This window comes from Eulemur rufifrons, chromosome 8 (assembly GCF_041146395.1).
Source record: "Eulemur rufifrons isolate Redbay chromosome 8, OSU_ERuf_1, whole genome shotgun sequence".
Taxonomy (NCBI): domain Eukaryota; kingdom Metazoa; phylum Chordata; class Mammalia; order Primates; family Lemuridae; genus Eulemur; species Eulemur rufifrons.
In genome coordinates this window covers 37367379-37389746 of record NC_090990.1, presented here as the reverse complement: position 1 = coordinate 37389746, position 22368 = coordinate 37367379, and the positions used below count along the sequence as shown (strand labels likewise).

Sequence of the window (22368 nt, the reverse complement as noted above, 5' to 3'; positions counted from 1 at the left end):
AATGTTGTCCTTATTCTGTTTTAAAGCAGAAATACTAGGCACCAAGTAAAATCTGAGGTGGGGAATATGGGGACAGGAAGAAAAGAATAACTGAATCATAAAAAGAATATGTCTAGTTTTCCATTTGGTCTACTTTTTCCAATATCAAGGCTTAAAACATCAATGAACTTTTAGTACAGTTCTCCTTAGGAAGTGGCAAGTTGTCTGTGTGTTATAGAGTGAAAATCACAGAAAAACGTTGTCCTGTTTTGAAAAAGTGTTTTAATTAGGCAAAAGAAACATCAGGACAAAGCATTTTAAAAACAAACTTTCCAAGTTGAATATTGAGATTGGCAAAGCGGGAAGCAAGGAAAGATAAAATATTCAGAAGAAAGCCAAAGCTATTTGCAATTACACGTTAGAAGTCAGGGTTTTGCAGGTGAAAAAGATGTTGCTTAAATATATGTGTAAGATTTTCACTTATGCAATTTCGGATTTAACTAGCTGCTTAAAATATGACAAAACTGTATTTTAACAAACGATATTAAAATAGTCATAACAGCCACCCAATTAACTAGCAAAGTAAAGACGATGTGGGAAAGCCCTCCCCACATTCATTGCAGATTCGAGGGTCCCCCTGCCCCGTTTGCCTGCATCAGGTTAATGACCTCGTTCCTCCCGTAGAGCCTGGCCAAATCGCAGGCGGTGTCACCCTTATGGTTCCGATGCCCCACATTGCTGGCCGTGTGCTTCACCAGGAACTCCACCACTGGGAGGTGGCCTTCTTTGGCAGCCAAGTGCAAGGGCAGGTTCCCTTCATTATCCTCGATGTTAACATCAGCTTTAAACTCCAGCAAAGTCTGTAAAGTGTCCAGGAAACCTGCTCTGGCTGCATCGTGAATGACAGCGAAACCAGTTCGGTCTTTCAAATCGGGATTAGCACCTCTAAGTAGTAGTCTCCTGGCAATCTCAGGATTTCCAAGTTTCATAACCTAGAAAAGAAGTAAAAATGGTAGAATCCTTCAAGAGCTCATGCTACAGAAATATTTTAAAATATCTATCTGCCCTTCTATTTATGTAACTATTTATTTTTGATGGAGCGCTTGGGGAAGACTCAAAGGATGGAGTTTGAAGGGCTGAGTTGCAGAAAAGCGCTAGTAGGTGAACGTGGAACAAAACTTCTAAAAATTGAGCTTCTATGATGGAATATCTTAAATGGGCCCCAAAGTAGGATAAATTGATCAATAGAACAGAATTTGTGCAACTTGAATAAAATTTTCACTGATAACTCAGTTTTCTATCTCCCATGAAGAGTTATAAAGTTTTATGAATTTTTTTAAAATAAAAGAAATGGAATTTGGGATTTAAATAAGAGTCTCATTTTGTTTGCTTGTTCGTACTCATAAAATGTGCCATGGGTATTAATTCTGGAAAATCAAATGTGATTAAAATTTATTTTCTAAATAGGTACTGAAAGCAAATAAGGATGGTGAGTTTCTCTAAACCCTAAAACAAGTGTTTCAACACATCTGAATCTATCACCTAGTGTAAAAATGATCTGTTAAATGATATTTTCTGATACTTTCTTAAATGATTAATTTTTACAAGTTCCTACCAAATAGATATAGTACCAAATTTCCAAGCCTTTCATTAAAATACTTTTTCTTTGCAAGTTATTTAATATTGGTCACTAGTGTACTCAGTGCTTAGAATCTTTCATTTCAAACTACAAAATGTTACTGATTATTAAGGTGTTAAATAAGCAACAGTGTTCTACATTGCTTACGATATTAATTTATGTAAAACTAAGTTCCTGATATGCCTTGTAGTAGATAGGAAATGATTATATGGCAACTGTTCTTGAAAAGAATGAAATAGTCATCTTACTATATTATCTACTATTTCTCCAAGTTCTCGCTAGCCTCCTTATTTTCAAGTGATCAAAAGAAGTAAAAATTAGACATTTAATGAGTGTTTTGGGACTCAGACAGCCTTGTCTTGTGGTTTGAGCCCATTTAGTAATCAACTGGTGATCCCATCTTATTTCCTTTTGCAGTTATTATCAAGCATTTAGGAATAGTTATTTGTAAACTGCCAACATTTTAAAAGTACAATGTGGTATTAACATTTGCTATCAACAGACAAATAATTCACATCACAAAAGACTTATCTACTGTTATTTGAATATATTTCACTCTAATAAGAGGTCATTAATAGTATCTCATAATTATAAAATATCTTGTGGAGCAGCATACAAGTATAAAAAATACATAATTTAGTTTTAAAAAATATTACTCTCCTTAACATGCCAGAAATTTTCTGCATTTTAACTGGCTTCATTTATTTTTAGGTATATTCATAATAATCTAAATTTATAATAAATAGCTTACATAATAGATACACTCAGTGTTTATGAAATTAAATGATAATCTATTCGAGAATACAAAGTTGATGTGTTTAAATTATTTTTTGTAAAAATAATCACAAATTAAGTAATATAAAAAATATTTAGGGTGAATAATATTTTGTAAATGCAAACATATAGATGGCCAAGATATTAAGGATTCCCTATTGAACAAAACTCTATTGACTTTTAGCCCTTCTTTTGGAACAGTGGTAAAAAAAAGATAAATAATTTACTTTTCAAGAACTTCAATGAAATACACTTTTGGTCATTAAAAATTAATGTAATCTAATTTTTGCCACAACTGTCTCTAAAGATTTAGTTACATTTAAGGACCGAGAATGAGAAAAATAAGAGACACCTTGGATCTTTGTAAAGCAAACGTACGATTAAGGCCTTTGATATTATCCTGATAGAAAAACTCCACTAGGGAGGAGGAAAAAGCTTTTGCAATTGAGTTAAATAAACATAATTTCAGAAGTAAATTTGCCTTCTTTCACAGCAAATAATAGCAATATTGGAAATGATTTTGAAGAAAGTTCTTTCTGGAGGTATGACATAACTTCAGAGTCAGGATTATGCATACTGAAAATAAGCTTCTTGAAACTCCTGTTTGTGTGTGTGTGTTTCATTTTATGTACTAGGACTAAGCCACAATAAGTGGGTGTTAGTATCTTGATAAGTATGTTTATTATAAACAAGATTCAGGATTGTATTAAAAATGTTTGTCAAAACTGTTTTTTTTTATAGCGTTAATCCCCCAGTCTTCCTGTTCGTCAAAAGTCCTGTAAGATCTTATGCTGAACGTGGGTTAAGTGGCTCATTCTTTGTGAGGTTTATATAATCTTTTGAGTTTTCAACAGGAAACTTTTTTGCTATCATCACCAAACCTGTTCAAAACTCCTAGAGGGAAAAAAGTATCCTTTCTCTACTTAATCTACCTGAAATAACAAGATAAATAATGTAGTATCTATGCATAAGCTTCCTTAATACTGAAATTTTTGCAAGGCCAGTGTATTCTGATTTAAAATGTACAAACTGTATGGATTTCATCTGTTAATAGTATATCTCTTGCCGCTTAAATTTCAAATTCTCACAACCGAAACAAAGCCCTCTAAAAACCCTCTCCCCAATAGGTTTTCAAAAACAACTTCAAGTGTTACATTTCCAAATAAGAATAGCTCATAAGAATGTCATCAGAACTCTGATAAAGCAACTATTTGATACTATTTTGCCATTTTTCTGTTTCTAAGCTTTTCAAATAAATTACATATAACACTCAGAGGAGGGAAAAAAATTATCAGGTACAATTCTTGGCAGCTGGACACATGTCAATTGTTTCCTGTAAATCTAATTACTGAAAATTAGAGCATACCACAGCATGATCGCAGAGACAAAAACATTGCAGCTAAGCTCTGATTAGAAAATTCAACTTTTTATTCTTTCCCACTCCTGAATGAGTGGATGGTATTACATTAACCGTGAAATGTACATCCTGTCCCGGTGCCCAGGCCACCCATTGCAAACGAGGAAAGGTCGTTTGTCAAAACTTGAAGCATTTGAAGGAAAAACACCCTTGCCAGTAGCCAAGAAAATTAATGTTAAAGTCAATTATTGGGGGCAAAGTACGTGAAACCACTAATAGCAGTGTATTTACTTCAAATAATCATAATAATGTGTTTACAGAGCTGCCTTAGAAAACAAAACAAAACAAACCTCGGCGGTACAATGACTACTTTAAAATCCCCACCGTCACAAAAACATTCCAAAAATTAAGAGCAAACCTGGAACTCACTTGATATCGAGGATGTTATTGGATTTGACAAATTTGTTCAAAGTACGTCATTTTGGGGAGTTGGGTCCACTTAAAGATATAAAATATGGCAACCAACTAGGTTTAAAAACAGTGAAATTTTGTACCACTGAAAGATTAAAAGCTGTCATTCTAGAAACCCGGGTCACGTAGGCAACATTAACTGACCTGTTTTCCCCACCTCTCTGAATACCAACCTGCAGCGCAGTCCTTCCAAATCCATTTTGTGCATTGACGTTTACGTTATTTTGCAACAAACTAGTAAGTTGCTCTAGGTCCCCCCTGGCAGCTGCAGACGCCAACTCGTTCCCCCAAGGCTCGGCCATTCTTTAGGGTCCTGACGATCGGGAAAAGATGAATTAGTTGCTTTTCTTTTTCCCCTTTCCTTTTCTCCTAACCAGGCTGCATGATGGCATCGAGGACTGACAGAAGGACTGGGATGGTTAATCTGGAGTAGAGCTTGGTAGTAAATACTAGTAAGATCTGCCTGCCAAAAGCCCGCCCCTCGATTCACACGTGATTATTCAGCAAAACTGAGCCATTGGAGAGGGGCTCCTCTCCTCGCTTTTTAGCTTTAACCCCTATGAAGAATTCTAGTGATTCAACAGAGAGACACAGACACACATACATTCCTGGTTAATTATCGTGGACGTAAGATGTAGGCAGAGCTGTCACGTACCTATGCTACAGATCTCAGTGAGGAATGTGTGCGGAGACTTAAGGGACCAGATCAGGGCAGAAAATATCGCGGAAGAAAAGGCATTAACCCACCCTTGTTCACGGTGGTGACTTGAGCCACATGAGCCAGAACTGCAGGGGCAGATCCTCGAAGGGGCTCGGTTTCCATCCGTCTCGCCGAAGGGGTAGTCCTGAGTCCTCAGCTGCTGGGAGAACGCCGCGGTGGCTGGATGCTGACGTGCTCCGGGGGGGTTAAAGATGATCGCCAGAGGCAAACGGGAGTAGCAGTTCCGTGGCCCTCAAGTTACAGGTCTTAACGGCTCCCTAGTGCTCTCGGCTTCTCCAGAAGAGCCTTTAGTCACGTCCGGGCCGAGCCCCGCACTAACGCCGCGCAGGAAGGCTCCGAATCTTGCCCGCCAGGCTGCCGCAGCCCCGCCGAACCTCAGAGGTCGTGGGAGCCGGGCTCGGCGCGCGTTTCCGGAGGTTGCCAGGAGCGTGGCGGGTCCCCAACAAGCCCGTCATGCCGGCCGCACCAGGTCCCGGGACTCCCGGCAGCCTGAGGAAGGAGGAGAGCGATGCGGGAAGCGTCTATGGGGCCCCGACCGCTGGCGCAGCTCGCGGCAGCATCGCGGCTGCACAGGGCAGCCCTCCCGTAACTTCCCGCCTACGACCGAGCTAGTTCAGGCTTTTTGCTGTAGGCATTCATTGAGCTGCCGCCGCCGCTGTCTTTTCCTTCCTTTCCCGGTTTTCTGGGGGCCTCCGGAGATGGGAAGGTCCTGGGAAGTGCAGGCCAAGCTCTGAGTAGGGGGAGTCGCTACAATTCCAGGGCGCAGCTAGTCCAGCCGCCTTCTCAGCGAGAGCCCGGCAGCTTCAGCGCCTGGTGCCACTTCGCCAACCTCTCGCGGTCCCGGGCCTGTGCTGTGCCCCTAGCCTGTGCCGCGGACAGGGCAGCCGCCAGCCAGCTGTGCCCTGGAGCCCAGCCTGGCAGCAAAGCTTCTTCGCGAGCCGCAGTGCTCCCAGTGACAGTTGCTTTTGTAGCTTGTCCCCCCAAATCGCGAGCCCCTGCTCCCTTCACCCTTACAGACACTTGCGCGTCTTCCCTCTTTCTGCTCTTTTCCTTTCCTCCCTCACTTGCTTCTTTTTTCGCTGAAACAATTGCTGCTTCTGTTGCCTCTCAGAGACGGTGCCGGTTTCTCTCCCTTTTTTCCGACCTCATCAGCTTTTTTTGAAAAGAAAAAAATTGAGCGCTTTTTGAGTTGAAAAACCCGCCCCCATTTTAACGGCAGAGTTTTAAGGAGGCTCGGCGGAGTTGCAGCGCCGCGGGAGCGGGAAGGCTGGGCCCGGCCCACGCTCCGCCCTCCGCCCTGCTGGCGCTCTCGCTCGCTGCCTCGCAGGCTCCGCCCCTTCAGCCCCGCTCCCTTCCTCCCGTCTCTTTGCTCCCCGCCTCCTTCCCTCAGTCTCTCGCGCCGGCTCCCGCCCGCCAACCCGGCGGCCAGGCCCCAGCTGGAGCGGGGTTCTGCCCAGCCGAGCCCGGCCTGTCGTCCTTCGGCTGATGGGCGGGCTGGAGTCTGCGACGCGAAACCCCGGGCTGTCCCGAACTCTACTGTTCGGCGCGGGGGTTTGTTAATTAAGACGGCTGTGAAAAGCCGCAGGGCCTCAGAGTCTCAACCGCTCTGGCTGTAGGAAGGCGGAGAGCGAGCTGGCGCACAGGGAATCTTCTCCAGTCCTAGCCGGGCAGGTCGGCCTGCCTCCCCGCTCTCCTGCCAGCCTCGAAAAGTTCGAGCGGCCAGGCCTGCGGCTGCCGCCGCCTCCTCTAGGGCGCGCGCACTGTGTAAACTTGGCCTCCTTCGCTGAGCGCCGGGCCTCAGCCTCGCACCTGCCAGATCAGCGCCGGGGCTGGGATGGGCAGAGGTGGCCATGGGGGTCCGGGAGAGAACCGGACTGACAATCACAGTGCTCAGAAAAAAGTAAGCCTTGTATAGACTGAACTTTACGAAAACTTAACACATAGTATAGGTAAGAAATCATAAGGAACTCTGAAGCCTTTATGTTCCAAGGACTAAGAAACAGAAATATTGCTATTCTTGGAGGAAAGGGAGGGAAAAAATTACTTTTAAAGCAAAAATTAAAATAAACCTTGGAAAGTGTTTTCTAACAAAGCCACTTCTTTGTTGCCAAAGTTCTCTTCTATTACTTAGATATGGCTTGGTTTTGAGGGGGATGGGGTGAGAGGTGGGGAGGGTTTCTAGATGTAAAGGAATGGTCTCTTTCCTAATCGTGTATTTAATCGTCTGACACCAATTCTTTGTACTTTTAACTGCCTCTTTGTGCTGTGTGAGATAAATTAACTACTGCTTTCTGTATTTTTATACCCTTAAAAATATCCAACACGGTTGCATGATGCACCCAGTGGTCAAAATGAAACCAAGCAAAAAATGACAAGTGGTCTAATTAGAACCGGTCTTTGGCAAGCATATCCTCAAGCAACATCTGTACCCTTATCCTTGAAGTAAACTGGGAATATTAACAACAAAACACATCAGAAACATCAGAATAATCATCTAGCAACAGATTGGCTGGTAGGTAGAAAGAGAGTTGAAGCTGGGAAGAATTTGGCAACGTTTTCTATAACTGAATTGTTGAGGAAAAAAATAACCAGGGTGCTTTTCTCGGGTAACTAAACTTGAATTGTGAATCAAATGGGAACTACAACGGAAGAAATTAACTCCTCTCTTTCTTCTTACATATATTTAGATGTTTGAAATAGAACATTTAATAGTTCATTTATACTAGTAAGAAATAAAAATTTACTTTTTTCTGGGAACTATGGAATCTTTTAGTACAGCTGGAGGGAGAGAACTCCAATTTATGAGTTGCTTTCTAGCATTTGTTCTGGTTTTGTACTTAGAGAAAATAGTGTAATGAAGAAAAATATTAAATTGTACTTATATAAAGTATGGGTATAAATGTTATAATTTCCATGAAATAAAATACTTTTGCTGAATAACTGAGTAAATAAAATTTATGATAATTTAAGATGCACACAGAGTCAGATTAACGTTTTTGCAGGTCCTAAGCCCTGAAAAGATTTTGATGCCCTAAAACCTCTTCCTCATATGTAAATAAAAATAAAAATATACAAAACCCAAAAATAAGAGTAAAAAAGTCCAGCAAAGTTCTGATTTTTCCCATGATGATGACTTCAGTGCTTTTGTTGACACATTAAATTCTTTGGGAAAGTTTTTTTTTTTTTTTTTTTTAAATTCTTGTTTTGCTGGTGCCCTAAAGCACGTGATTAGTCTGCCTATTAGGTAAACCAGAAATGGCAGCACAGAGGCTACAGGCTTAGTTTAGAGAGCATAAGTAAGCATTACAAAGTACCTCCAAGGAAAATGTAATATTTACTGAGTGCCAGTTCAGTGAATAGATTCAAGGGTATCTCTGCCTTCAGTAAGCTAATACTCTAACATGCTTTAAATGAAAGATTTAAAGAGTTAAGCTCTCCATTATATTGAAAGTAGTGGTTTCTCTTTTAACATAGTAGTGATGTGTCCCTCAAATACTGAAATTCCGCCTTTATAGTTGGATATTAAATACTAAGAGTCATGGAAATCTTTTTCTTCAGCAGTTTATAATCCTTTTTAGAGACTTATAGAAATATGATTTAGTCAAATTATTTTGTGCTTTTCCCTCATTGACTTAAGTGTGCACAGTTTCTGAATGATTAGCTTTTGGATATGTGTATGTATTATTTACAATTTCTTTTAAGTGTTCTCAAAGTCTTCCTCTTTGTGGTATTTATAGGTCAAAAGAGGTGGAAAACAGACTGGCAACCTCAGGGGGCATTTTTATCACTTTATAATTGTGGTGTTGGCATATTATTTCTGAGATTCAGCAAGCTTTTCCATTTGGGTACTCATACCACTTATGAAAGTCCTTTTGTGGCTGGTCCGAAGATAGTGAGTTATCTCACTTGATTGTTCACAGTCAGTTACAGATTGAACTCCTTGGTTTTAAAAAATTGTTTAAAAAAATAATAAAATAAAGTCCTTTTGTAAAGTAAGAAAAATTAAGGCCCAGGAAGCAACTTAAAAGATTAAACACAATAGCAACAATTAGTATTTGTATAGTGTTTCATGGTATGTGTATGTATTAAAAATATAATATTTACATTATTTAATCTTTATAACAACTCAGGTAAATATGATAATGTAACCCATTTTTCAGATGAGGGAATTGAGGTTTATTGAAATTGTGATTTAAACTCAGTTTAGCATCTCCTCTGGTTTGAGTTTAAAAAAATAAAGTCAGTTAAGTACTGGACATAGAATTTGAACTCAGATCTTGGGGCTACAAATCTTACGCCTTTTCCATTACTTGAAAGTTCAGGGTCAGCCACTAGACTCTTACCATTAAATCATTAGATGAAATACATGTTTGATTACTTAAGTGTAGATCTACCTGTACAGTAGCATTCGTCTTCTCATGAATTAACTTATAAGTGAGAAGTATTTTTTAAAAACTTGATTATCTTAACCAAAGCATCAAGGTTAACACCACCAGTCAAATTGATGACATGTGGCCCTGATGTGATGTGACGAGGACACATCACCTCTGTGGTATTCTTCCCCCAAATCCATAAACTCAAGTATAATTCTGAGAAAACATTAACCAATCCCAAATTGAAGGACATTTTATAAAGTTCCTGACTCTTCAAAAGTGTTAAGAGTGAGAAACTGTCACACATTGAAAGAGGCTATGGAGACATGACAACTAGATGTAATGTGTGGTATTTCTGTTTTGGACCTTGGAACAGAAAAAGGATATTAGCATAAAAATCCAAAGATGGTCTTTAGAATTTAATTAATAGTATTGTAGCAATGTTAATTCCTTAGTTTTGGTGGATGTACTATATTTATGTAAGATGGTAACATCAAAGGAAGATGGATAAAAAGTATATAGGAACATTGTGTACTATCTGTGGAAATACTCTCTAAATCTAAAATAGGCCGGGCGCGGTGGCTCACGCCTGTAATCCTAGCACTCTGGGAGGCCGAGGTGGGCGGATCCTTTGAGCTCAGGAGTTCGAGACCAGCCTGAGCAAGAGCGAGACCCCATCTCTACTAAAAATAGAAAGAAATTATATGGACAGCTAAAAATAGATATAGAAAAAATTAGCCGGGCATGGTGGTGCATGCCTGTAGTCCCAGCTACTTGGGAGGCTGAGGCAGGAGGATCGCTTGAGCTCAGGAGTTTGAGGTTGCTGTGAGCTAGGCTGACGCCATGGCACTCACTCTAGCCTGGGCAACAGAGTGAGACTCTGTCTCAAAAAAAAAAAAAATAAATAAATCTAAAATAATTTCAAATAGAAATTTCATAAAATAAGTACAAATAAGCTTGATTGTTTATATTTGAAAGAAATATGAAGTAAAAGTTTCTTTTAAAAGAACATGGAGATTCTAGAAAAACATCTGTATTTAACTTAGGCAGAGCTCCATGAATTATTATACAGTAGACAAACTATGAGAATAGATAGATTAAAATTATATTTTCTTTGCTTGTGCTTATGGATAGAGAATTTCTCTACATTTCTATTCTCTTTGTAGCACTTAAATGAAATTGTTTTTCTTAAGGGAGGAATTCTGGAGAAACGAAAAGTGATTTTTTTTCTCCTAACTCACTATTTGTTTTTCTCTCCTCCTTTTCTCTGTAGTGGACAATCATTTTGGATTCTGGGTATCAAACTGTGAATAGTTAGGTCATAGGGAAGAAACAGTTTCTTCAGGAATTATATAAACTTAGCAGCATGGAGGGTGAATAGTAGGGAGGCAACAGGATAAGTGGAAAGAACACTAGTTTGACTTAGCCTTGAATCCTAGGTCTGACACTTTGTAACCTCTCAGAGTAGCTTTTTATTATGTAAAGTGGTTGTTGTGAAGACTAAATTAGATAAGGCATGTAATGTACCTGTACATAGTAGACACCCAATAAAAATTAAAAAATTTAAAAACATTGACTATTATGTACCCAAGACTTTGCTATGCATGAACTATGGTGAGTATAAAAATGCATAGGATAAAATGATTTATAATTTCAGGGGACTTTCACATCGGAGAGATAAAACATACATGGATGAGGCTGGGCGCAGTGGGAGGCTGAGGAGGGGGGATTGCTTGAAGCCAGGAGTTTGAGAGCAGTCTGGGTAACATAAGGAGACCTCATCTCTACAAAAAATCAGAAAAATTAGCTGGGCATGGTGGCCTGCACATCTAGTCCCAGCTATTTGGGAGGCTGAAGCAGGAGGATCACTTGAGCCTGTGAGTTTGAGGCTCCAGTGACGTGTGAATACTTCTACTGCACTCCAGCCTGGGTAACAGAGTAAGACCCTGTCTCACAAAAGCAAAACAAAATAAAACAAAACACCCAAAAAACATATATAGATGAAACGATTAGAGAAAAAAATTACAGAAGTTATTGGAACACTAAATTGTAAAGATTGTAAAAGCAGTGATTAGAAAGGAGAAAAATCCTTATTGGCTTACGTTCTGTGGAAAAGGTGACCCTGTGAAAATCATTTAGGAATTGGTATACTAATATGTGGAGAGCTCTAAGGTTTATGAGGAGTTTTCACAAGTATTATATCACTCTACATTCAAAATCAATGTTTTCTAAGCCTGATTTCAGAGATAAGAAACTGACTCACAGAGGTTTTGTGAAGGGCTAGAATTAGAATGCAAATCCAGTAATGCTGACTTTGAAATCTATGCTAGTTTTGTAAAAATATTTTATGTTTTCCATGTATTTTTATAATTGTTTTCTCATTTGTCACCTGAAATAGGCCTGTTGGAAGCTGAAGTCAGAAAGACTAAGTGACTCATCCAAGTTCCCTCAGCTAATTTTTGGGAAAGCAGAACTAATATGCCTGAATGTCTAGGGCATTTTTCCCATCTTTCTACATAACCACACATTGTTTTAATTTCCAGGTAGAGAGAAAGGAAGGATGAAGGGAGCAATATGGGATTTTAATGGTTCTGAGGTACACATGTGTCATCACAGAGAAGAACCCTCAAGTTTTCAGGGCTGCATTAATCCTTGTAACTAGAAAAAATTATTCACCTGTCTGGTACTGAGGGTGACCTATATGAATGGGGCAACTGAATTGTCACATTTATATTGTTGCCACTGTATTTCACCTTTGTGCCAAATGTTGGAATTTATTTTCTTAGGGATGACAAGCAAGACACTTCAATTCATGTGGCTATGAAGGGTTCTATTATTTAGCTAATTCTGGTGTAAACACATTATCACGTAAGAGATGTAGGCCAGACTATTTTCATCTGGGAAAACACACAAAATAAACCTGGATCTTAAAACAAAATAGTGTACTTCTTTGTATTCAGGGAAACTGAACATTTAACTCAGATTTTCTGATTTTTCATGAATATATTCCCAGTTTAAGCAGCCTAGGCCTTGATTCTACATTGTGATTTCACTAGTATTTATTTTAGTTCTACAGCATAAAATCGGCAATCTTATTTCACATTTTTAGGCTTTAACATTCTTTCCAAAGTCAGTAAATGTCCTATTGCAATCCAGAAGCTGATGTTTTCCGAATTCAAGTTTGAACATATTCCACTGTTTCCCTTCCTCTAGCCTGGATGTCCATTACAAACTGTCACACTTCGTTGAACACAGTCTTTGGCTGTTTTAGGTACAGAGGCTGTCAATTTCTTACTATAGGTTGAAACTTTCAGTAAGGTAAGTATTTTAGTATCATTTATGAAAGTACTTTAAATTGACTATATTCAAAGCTGGACTTGCCTTTTCCCTAGATATATCTCAGTTTTAAATACAGGTATGACTGCAGCAGGTTTTTAAACCACCTATACCCATTTAAAAAAAATGCTTATCCTATTCTTGGGGAGAGATTTCCACCTTTCTCAGCTTCCACCTCTCCCCCATGTCTTCCATGGGAATCTGGTTACCTCGGTGTTAAGAGTCTGAGGATGCAGACATCTGGGAGTTTGGGATTGGATATGACACCGTAAGCGGGTTTTACAGTGCGGTTGCGTATGAGACTGTATATGAAGTTGTATTTTGGTGAAACTTTGTTAGAGAAAATGTATATTTTTGAAATGCTGTTTGTTAGACGGGTTGTGACAGTGTGTTCAGTTGGGTTGTGAGGCTGTATGTGTACGTATTTAACTAACCACATGAGGCACAGAATCTGATTACCACCCCAGCTAGAGGGAGACGATACCCCGAGGCCTTTGCTTAAATCCAAACCAGAATAACCTGTTGCGGGACTTCAAGCTCCCGCAGTTGCAGGTTGGCGTCCCCAAGAGACTCCTTGCCTGGTAGTCGCGCGCTCAGCTCTTGACAGGAGGGCGGTCACGTGGAAGCCGCAAAGCAGCGCTTTGCGACCTCGATGACAGGCAAAATGTGCGACAGCCTGGCGCTGGCCAACCAGGGGCGGAGGCGGCGGCCAGGGAGGAAGCGGAGGAGGCGGAGGCGGCCGTGGCTTTCGCCCGCCTGCTAGCTTGCTCGGTTTCCCCGCCCCCGTCGATCTCGCTGCGGCGGAGGGGAGCCGGGTTCGCGCTGTCGCAACCTGCCCTCATCCTGGCCGGCGACCGTAAGAGCGGACCCTCGTCCAGACTAACCTCCCTGTCGGGTCGGCTGCGGCGCGGGTCCCGCAGGGCACAGGGAGGCGGCCAGGGCGCCTGAAGGTTACCGAGTGCATGAGTGCCTAGGACCTCCCGCGCTGCCCCGCCCGCCGGCCCGCCGGCCCGCCCGCCGGCTAGCCCGCCAGCCCTTCGGAGCCCGGCGGCGGCGGCGGCGGCGGCGACGACGGCCGCAGGAGGCGCCCTCTCCCTCCCAGGTGCGCGCTTCGCTCCCGGAGCCGCGGAACTCGGTAGCCGCCATGGCGTCCAACATGGACCGGGAGATGATCCTGGCGGATTTTCAGGTGAAGTATCTGGCCCTGTTCCTCTCCCACCTCCAGTCTCTTGGGTTCCTGGTGCCCGAAGGGTGGCCTCTTTCCAGCATCTGTTTGAGCGCTGCAGTAGTGTGTGGTTTAAGCTTTTGTACGGTATGTGGTTTGGGGTGTGTGTTGGGAGCCGTGGAGGAGCATATAATTCATATGCTGTGTTAGGTGTGTGTAAGAATGTGTGAAGTACTGGTTGAATGGGATTTTTAGGGTGAGAGGTTGTTAAGTCTGTTGGATTACTGGGTGTGTGAAGTGTGTATGTAGTGTTTTCTGTATTATGTGGGGAATGTGTAGAATTTGGGGGTATTAAATGTGTGACCATTAAGTATGGGGCGTTTTGGGTTGTTCCATGAGGAGAGGGTGATGTATGGAGTGTGGGTGTGGAGCGTGTGGCGTTATGGGTGTGGTGTATTGTATTAAGGGAAGAGTAAAAAAGCAGAATGGTGAAGAGGAGGTGATGAGGGTAAACTGGGCATTGTGGTCCTTTTCAAAGAAAAATAAACACTTGAGACTGAATACCTTATTGGAATCTATAGAAAATAAGAAGATAACGAGGAGGCAGATAAAACTGTATATTCCAAGGTATTTGCAGTGAATTTACAAGCTTAATTCACAAATATGAATTGGTAATTACCCTCCCCTACAGACTTGAATTGCTCGGTTGGTGTCTTTTCTCCAGGAATAATTTAAGGATAATTAAAGGTTATTCCCTTACTGAACCCAGCTGTAGTGACACTGACATGTGAGTTATCTTAGGGAGTCTCTTTGAAAGTAGAACTGTATGCATCATGAAAGACTTTGAGTTAGAACTAATACCCTGTGAATGCTACCTTTGCCTTTTGATGTTTGGCGAAGAAAATATTTTAATGACATGTTTTAGACCATTTTGGCATTAACTTAGAAGCTACTGTCCAGTATAGCAGACTTTTCCCTCTTTAACACTCATCATTGCACATGGTCTAACACTAACATGGTAGGCAGTATTTTTTTGTTACTGAAGTTTTGTAGGACTGGCTTTCTCTTTCTCTCTTCTTTTATGTTCCTTATTTTTACAACTTAATGTTCCGGTGACTGTTTCCAGAGTTTGCTCTTTTGGTTATCAGTAGTATCTGATATGCAGGTATTAGGAATATGCATGTATCTACATTTTGATTATACTGTAACCTCCAAATTCAGAAAGGAGGGTTCTTATAAGTTGACCATAAGATTTTGGTGTTTTGTAGGTTTAGGATTGGCTTGAGGTTTTTTGCCTGCTTAAATTTTTCATAATCATCTTTGTGTTTTGTTTTTTGTTGTCCAGTTCAATCTTTTATCTAATGTGGAATGCATTGTGTGAAAAAAGACTCTATATTTGTAGGTGTAGTTTTATGCTGTTATAAAATTGTGGTGTTATAATGGGAAAGGCTTTGGACAACGAAGAGTGTAGTTTACTTCATTAAAAGCTTTAAGGTAATTATATAACTTTGTTTGATTTCACCAAACTTTTTACCTCTAATATTAATAACTTGTAGCTGCTTTCTGTCTTATTATTTGTAACAATTATTATGCTTATTATTAACATTATATTGCCTAAAGGACAGGAAATTTAGGCTTCTTGTGCTCAGGCAAAGTTAAGATTTTCTGGTAAGTATCAGAGATTTTGGTTTGGAAATCAAAATGATTATTTTGACCACATTAACAAAATGTAATAAGTTTTTCTTTTCAGACCAATGACAATACTGTACATAATTGTTTACAAATAGAAAAGAGCTAATGGCATCTGCAGTGAACAGTAGTTTGCCAAATGCTGAGAGCTAATTTTATATTGTCCAATAGGTAAGAGAATGTTATTGATAGAATAAAACATTATTTAGAAAACTACACACATGTTAAAACATGTTAGCCCTTTTTGTGTTTAGGAACCTGTAGTCCTCCTACAAATGATGATGCCAGATCAGTTTCCTTTTGTGGTCTTAGTTTTAAAATGATTATTCTGCCTGTTTTTTATATTATGTAATATTTTTTAACAGGATTAACTTTTGAAAATAAGCATTTATCCAGTTATAAGAAAACCAAGCGATTTATTTTGAAGATTATAGCTCAAGACTTGGCATGTGGATCCTTGGATGATGCTGGTTTTTTCTATAGCAGTAAAATTACATTCTATTTATCATATGATTGTGAGAATCCATAATAGTTTGACAGCTCAGTGCTGTCTTTGTAGAAAGGACATAATTTTAAAATTTGATTAGATTTTGAAAATGAATGTCAGATTTTGATCATTGCTAGATATTAATAGGTTCTAAAAAATACAATGTCTAAATATGGAAAAGCTTTTGAGAAGGATTTTTGTATTCTTTTTTTTTTTTTTTGAGACAGAGTCTCACTCTGTTGCCCGGGCTAGAGTGAGTGCCGTGGCGTCAGCCTAGCTCACAGCAACCTCAAATGTTGCCCGGGCTAGAGTGAGTGCCGTGGCGTCAGCCTAGCTCACAGCAACCTCAAACTCCTGGGCTTAAGCGATCCTACTGCCTCAGCCTCCCGAGTAGCTGGGACTACAGACATGTGCCACCATGCCCGGCTAATTTTTTGTATGTATATATTTTAGTTGTCCATATAATTTCTTTCTATTTTTTTTTAGTAGAGACGGGGGTCTCGCTCTTGCTCAGGCTGGTCTCGAACTCCTGACCTCGAGCGATCCACCCGCCTCGGCCTCCCAGAGTGCTAGGATTACAGGCGTGAGCCACCGCGCCCGGCCGGATTTTTGTATTCTTTTTGAGTAGTTCAATTCAACAGAGAAAGGACTTCTGTTGAAATCAGTGGAGTGGTGATAAATAGCAGGTGGACAATTACAGCTTAGACTTAATGGGGCAGGTTTGGAACATCATAGATGGATGACCTTAATATCATGCCGATATATTCCAAATTGTCTTCTAAAAGACTACCCCCCCAAACTCTCTCAATTAAATTAAATTTAATTGTGATAAAATACTTATAAAATTTGGCCTTGTATACATTTTAAGTGTACAGTCGGTAGCATTAAGTACATTCATATTGCTGTGCTACCATCACCACCATCCATCTCCAGAACACTTTTCATCTTACAAAACTATAATTCTGTACCCATTAAAACATAACATCTCCTCCCGCCGTCTCCTCAGCCCCTGGCAGCCACATTGTACTTTCTGTCTGTATGAATTTTACTGTTCTAGGTACCTCATATAAATAGAATCATACAGTATTTGTCCTTTTGTGACTGGCTTATTTCATTTAGCATAATGTCCCCAGAGTTCATCCATGTTAACATGTGTCAGGATTTTATTCCTTTTTAAGGACTATATATATATCACAAATATATCACATTTTGTTTATCCATTACTTTCATCATGCCTAGCCCCTGATTTCAATTCTTTTGGGTATATACACAGAAGTAAAATTGCTGGATCATATGGTGATTATATTTATAATTTTTTGAAGAACTGCCATACATAGGCTGTACCACCAAAATTTTGAATGAAGATAATGCCAGCATTGTGTTTAATCAATAATTTTTAATTATTATGGGTACATAATAGTTGTATATATGTAATTATTTTTAAACTTAGTTTTGGGCAGATGAATTTAGAATTTGGAATATTCTACCCAAAATCAGCTTTAAATGTACATAGTGTTAGCATAGTATGTTACTGGTAAAAGAATAACTAAAGTAGTACACACCTACAGTTCTGGCTGGCTAGAGCCAGGAGGGGGTGTAAAGGAATTTCCTAGATTAAAAAAAAACAGGCAGGCATTGATGAATCATAAGGTTCTCCCCCCCCCCCCCCCCCCCCCGCCAATGTTTTTATAACAAAGAGATACATTCAGGTGAAAGTTCCAAATCTTGTTCTTTTTGTAATTGTAGAATTCTTTTTTTATGTTGAAGTGCACAAAAATCATTGGATCAAACAAACTTTCTATTTGGTTTGCTTACAGATGTGAAACAGTTATCCAAACAATTGCAGTTGCTATCAAATAATTTCAGTAATAGTAGTTACTTTCTACTTTGGGTCTAGATGAGTAATAGTTTTCTGCCCTTTAACCTTTTGATTACTGTCATGCTAATTTCTTTTTCCTCTAAGATAAAGTTTTATAACATATAATAAAAAGGGGGATGTATTTATTTAGTCTCACAGGTTGGTCTTATATATTTTTCACTTGATCTTTGCTAAAAGGCTGAAAAGTGATATATTTTTCTATTTATGTTTCTCTGTTGCTGATAATATAGAGACAGAGATCATAGCTCTGCTCAAATGAAGAAAACAAGAACAATTCTCACTAGTAGCAGTATTTTGTTTCAGACTTTATCAGAAACAAAATCTTATCTGCCTTGCTAAAAAAGTATTCTTTCTGAGCCTAATTCCAATGGTTTCATAGATTGCGTCCTTTTATTTCTTCTCTAATTTGGCTTTTTTTTTTTTAAACTCTCCACTGTACATATGAGGATTAGCATTGATTTTGATGTTACTTTCAGTTATGTTTCCTGTACCACACAATTGTGCCTTTGTTTTTCACTCCTTGTCTTTCCAGCTAGTAATACTTTTGCTGCCTAAATTGCTTTATAAATTTTCTAATATTAGGCTATCATAGTGGGACTTTTAAGCTTCATTTGTGTATGAGCTCCTCTTTTTTTTTTTTTTTGAGACAGAGTCTCACTCTGTTGCCCAGGCTAGAGTGAGTGCCGTGGCGTTAGCCTAGCTCACAGCAACCTCAAACTCCTGAGCTCAAGCGATCCTCCTGTCTCAGCCTCCCGAGTAGCTGGGACTACAGGCATGCACCACCATGCCCGGCTAATTTTTTTTTTTTCTATATATATTTTTAGCTGTCCATATAATTTCTTTCTATTTTTAGTAGAGATGGGGTCTCGCTCTTGCTCAGGCTGGTCTCGAACTTCTGAGCTCAAACGATCCGCCCACCTCGGCCTCCCAGAGTGCTAGGATTACAGGCGTGAGCCACCGCGCCCGGCCTATGAGCTCCTCTTTGAAGCATGGACTCTTCTATGGCACTATTAGTAAGTCATTTGTGTTCGGTGACACACAAGTAGCTTCTGCCTCTTCATAACATTTTCTCCTTCTAAATGAAGTTATGAATCCCTCTTCTTTCTTTTTTAGTTTGACACAAAGAGATACTTTCTGTAAAAGATGATGACTGTGTGAACAAAAATGGTATCAATCCAAACTGTTAGGTATCCTTTTTGATGTCATGGATTAGGGACCAAGCTAAATACCTATGAAACATCATATTTCATTCCTGGGAGTTTACCTTGGGCAGGAGATTGAGTATAATGGACACAAGTAGTCTTTTAGCTGTCCTTTCTTTTCTCCTCTATCCTCTTTATTTATTAGAGGGACAAATTATGTTGTTTTAGTATTTGGATTATAGATTATTGGGAAAATAAGGTTTTGGCTTGTAGAATAAAGTACAATAATTGGTAGTTTAAGGATATGGAGTTTGGGTTCAGACCACTTGGATGTAAATCACAGCTCTACCACTCACTCATCCTGTGCTGTTTGACCAATCACTTCACATCTCTGCCCCAGTTTCCCCATGTGAAAAATGAGTTAAAGCGATTAGAAAAGGTATCTGACATATAAAGTATTCAGTAAATTTTAGCTGTTATCTTTGGCAATTTTAAGGTATGTACTTGTTCTCTATAGGGAGCTTCAGAGATAATCTATTTTGAAGCCTGTCATTTTTCCTTTTGTGGGAATTGAGATGCAGAAAAAGGAAATGACTTGTCCAAGGTCATGTGTTGGTATGAAACAAAGATTTTATCCAGGTACATGTAAGAGTGTTCATTTTCTAGCTAATTTGTCAGATAGCTTGGAGTTCCTGAGGAAAACAAGACCTGCCATTTAGAAATTACTCCAGATGAGGAAACTTACATGTAAAGTAACAGTGCTTGGCATGTAGTAGACATACAGAAGGGAAGGAAGGAAGATAAAGCTGGCACTTTGGTCATTACTAGTCTACCACTTAGTGCTGTGCTTCTAAGCTCACAGGTGGTCAAAAGCCATGGAATGAACACAGTGTCTCTAGATTATTGAACATGATTGGGTTGATGCCTATGTTAGCCTGACTGGTTTTATGGACCCTGTAGATCAGAGATTAGCAAACTCTATTTTGCAGGCCAGTTGCCTATTTTTGTAAATAAAGATTATTTGAACACAGCCACACCCATTCATTTACCTGTTGTCTGTAGCTGCTTTCTTGCTACTGTGACAAAGGTAAGTAGTTGAGATAGAGACTTTGTGGCCCACAAGCCTAAAATAATCATTATCTGGGCCTTTAGGAAACCTACTCCTCCTGCCCCCTCCATGATACCAGTATGTTTCTTTCTAGGTTTTAATAACTTCTGAGTGCTAAAACATTTGAATGCCTGCCAGGTAAGCAGTATGTGATAACACCTCCATGGGGGGCAGTTGTTAGAGCATTGCACTTAGGTAGAGTGCCTGGAGCTGTAGTGTTTTGTTTTGTTTTGCTTTGTTTTGTTTTGTGTTTTGGCTGTGGTCTCTGAGAAAGTCATTTACCATTTATGGGCTTCAGTTATTCAGTCTATAGAGTGAAGATCTGTCTAGAGCCATATCTATCTATAAACAAAAGACTGAAATAGATCATCAAGCCAAATAGTCTAATCACTTGACAGCAGTAGGGTTGAGGACATTCAATTTTAATTCAGGTAATTGATTTAGATTAGTGGTCAGCAAACTACAGCCTGAAGACCCAAACCACCATCTTTTTTGGTAAGTAAAGTGTTATTGGAACACAGTTATGCATATTTGTTTACATGTTGTCTGTGGCCACTTTTATTCTCAGTAGCAGAGTTAAGTAGTTGACTGCATGGCCTGTAAAGCCTAAAATATCTACCCTGCTCCTTATAGGAAAGTTTGCTGATTTCTGATCTAGATCAGTGGTTTTTCACTGAGAGTGATTTCTATCCCCCAGGGGATATTAAGCAATGTCTGGAAACATTTTTGGCTGTCACAACTCCGGGGAGCTACTGGCATTTAGTGCATAGAGGTGAGGGATATTGCTAAACATTCTATAATGCACAGGACATCTCAAAATGAAGAATTATCTGGCCCGATATGTCGATAGTTTTAAAAACCCTGTCTAAATCAATAGTTCTCACACTTTAGCTTGTATCAGAGTAACTTGCAGGGCTTGTTAAACCACAGGTTGCTGGACCCCCATCTTGGGGTTTCTGATTTAGCAGATCTGGGGTAGGGTCTGCACATTTGCATTTTTACCAGGTTCCTAGGTTATGCTGCTGATCCAAGGACTACAATAGAGAACTACTGAGCTAGATGACTTTTGAAGTTCCATCCATTCCTGTTATTCTTTGATTTTGTGAGCTTAAGTACTGTTCCATTTCTATGACTTAGCAAAGTGGAATATTTTAGTAAATACTTGATGCTTAGGCTGTTTCATGACTCCATGTCTTTGGACCTTTACTTTTTGTGACCCTTTGGAAAATTTCTATTAATATTTGTCTTTTGAAACCCACTGCGTACATTTTGCTTATAACATTCATAACTGTGCCCAATTAGGGTTAATAATTTCTTCTTATGTATCTTATGCATGTTTCTCTTCTTTTGAGTCTTATGTTAGATTGTCAATGATCATTTGACATGTTTCTTTCCTCTACTGTCAGCTCTTTGGGACAACAACTGCCTGGATATTAAATCACTAGTCATTGATATCAAGGTGAGTTTGACAGATAATTTCAAAAAGCAGTTGGCCAGAATTAACAGAGAATAATTGCACCTGCCTTTATACTTATTTGTGGTTATAGAGGAATAATTGAGATAGGAAGAATGAGATGTCAAGTTGTGGTAAAGGAAGAAGGAAGAGTTTTCAGGTTATGTGCACCTTGGTGGCTTTTGAGTTAGGTTTGAGTCACCAATTTTTTTCTTTGCAATTCACGTGGTTCCTTGTATTCTTTTATGATTGAGCTATATAATAAAAGAGAGTTAGTGAAAGCTTTTTCTTTTATGCTCTCTCAGCTTGCTACTCTGTTTTTACCCAAGGGAAAATAGTGGTTGAACTTGTTTTTTAAAGTCAATTTTAGATGTATCCTTTGGCATCTAGTTAAAGTGAGTTGGAGACAACTGAGCATTCTTATTTTAATAGAGAAGGAGTAAGAACATTAACTTCTAGCTTTTAATTGCTCTGTATGTACTAGATGCTATACAAGGCTCTTAAGATCTAACTTTCACAGTGATCCTGTATTGGCCCATAGTGATGCAGTTCTCCTTGGTTTCGGTATATCTTGTAAGCAGAAGCATTGATTTTATTTTTTTCTGACTGCCTTTTTAAGGATGTTTGTATAGTGAACAGGTTTGGAAGGTAGAGATAATGTCTCCCTCTGGGATGAAGGGAGGTAGGCATACCTTACTTTCCTCTGTAAAAGATTTGGTTCTCTAGGCTCTGAGTTCCTCTTCTGTAATGCAGTCCACTGCATGTGCAAGTGTCACTTGGTCTACTTTGTGTTGT

General features: G+C 39.5%; 2 protein-coding genes across 2 annotated transcripts in view; one reads left to right on the top strand and one right to left on the bottom strand.

Annotated features, from left to right (window-relative positions):
* Nucleotides 1–241: 241 nt before the first annotated feature.
* On the bottom strand, nucleotides 242–12868 carry CDKN2C (cyclin dependent kinase inhibitor 2C). Its single transcript, XM_069477932.1, has 4 exons — nucleotides 12810–12868; nucleotides 4968–6952; nucleotides 4394–4533; nucleotides 242–971 (listed from the first exon to the last, which is right to left on the bottom strand). Exons 3-4 carry the CDS (start codon nucleotides 4520–4522, stop codon nucleotides 594–596), a joined length of 507 nt encoding a protein of 168 aa, XP_069334033.1. The 5' UTR covers nucleotides 4523–4533; nucleotides 4968–6952; nucleotides 12810–12868; the 3' UTR covers nucleotides 242–593.
* An 803-nt stretch (nucleotides 12869–13671) lies between these two features.
* FAF1 (Fas associated factor 1) overlaps nucleotides 13672–22368 on the top strand; it is a 440606-nt gene continuing 431909 nt past the window's right edge. Inside the window, exon 1 of the mRNA XM_069477930.1 lies at nucleotides 13672–13839. Coding sequence (XP_069334031.1) covers nucleotides 13795–13839 — 45 coding nt within the window. The 5' untranslated portion in view covers nucleotides 13672–13794. The remainder of the gene's footprint in view (nucleotides 13840–22368) is intronic.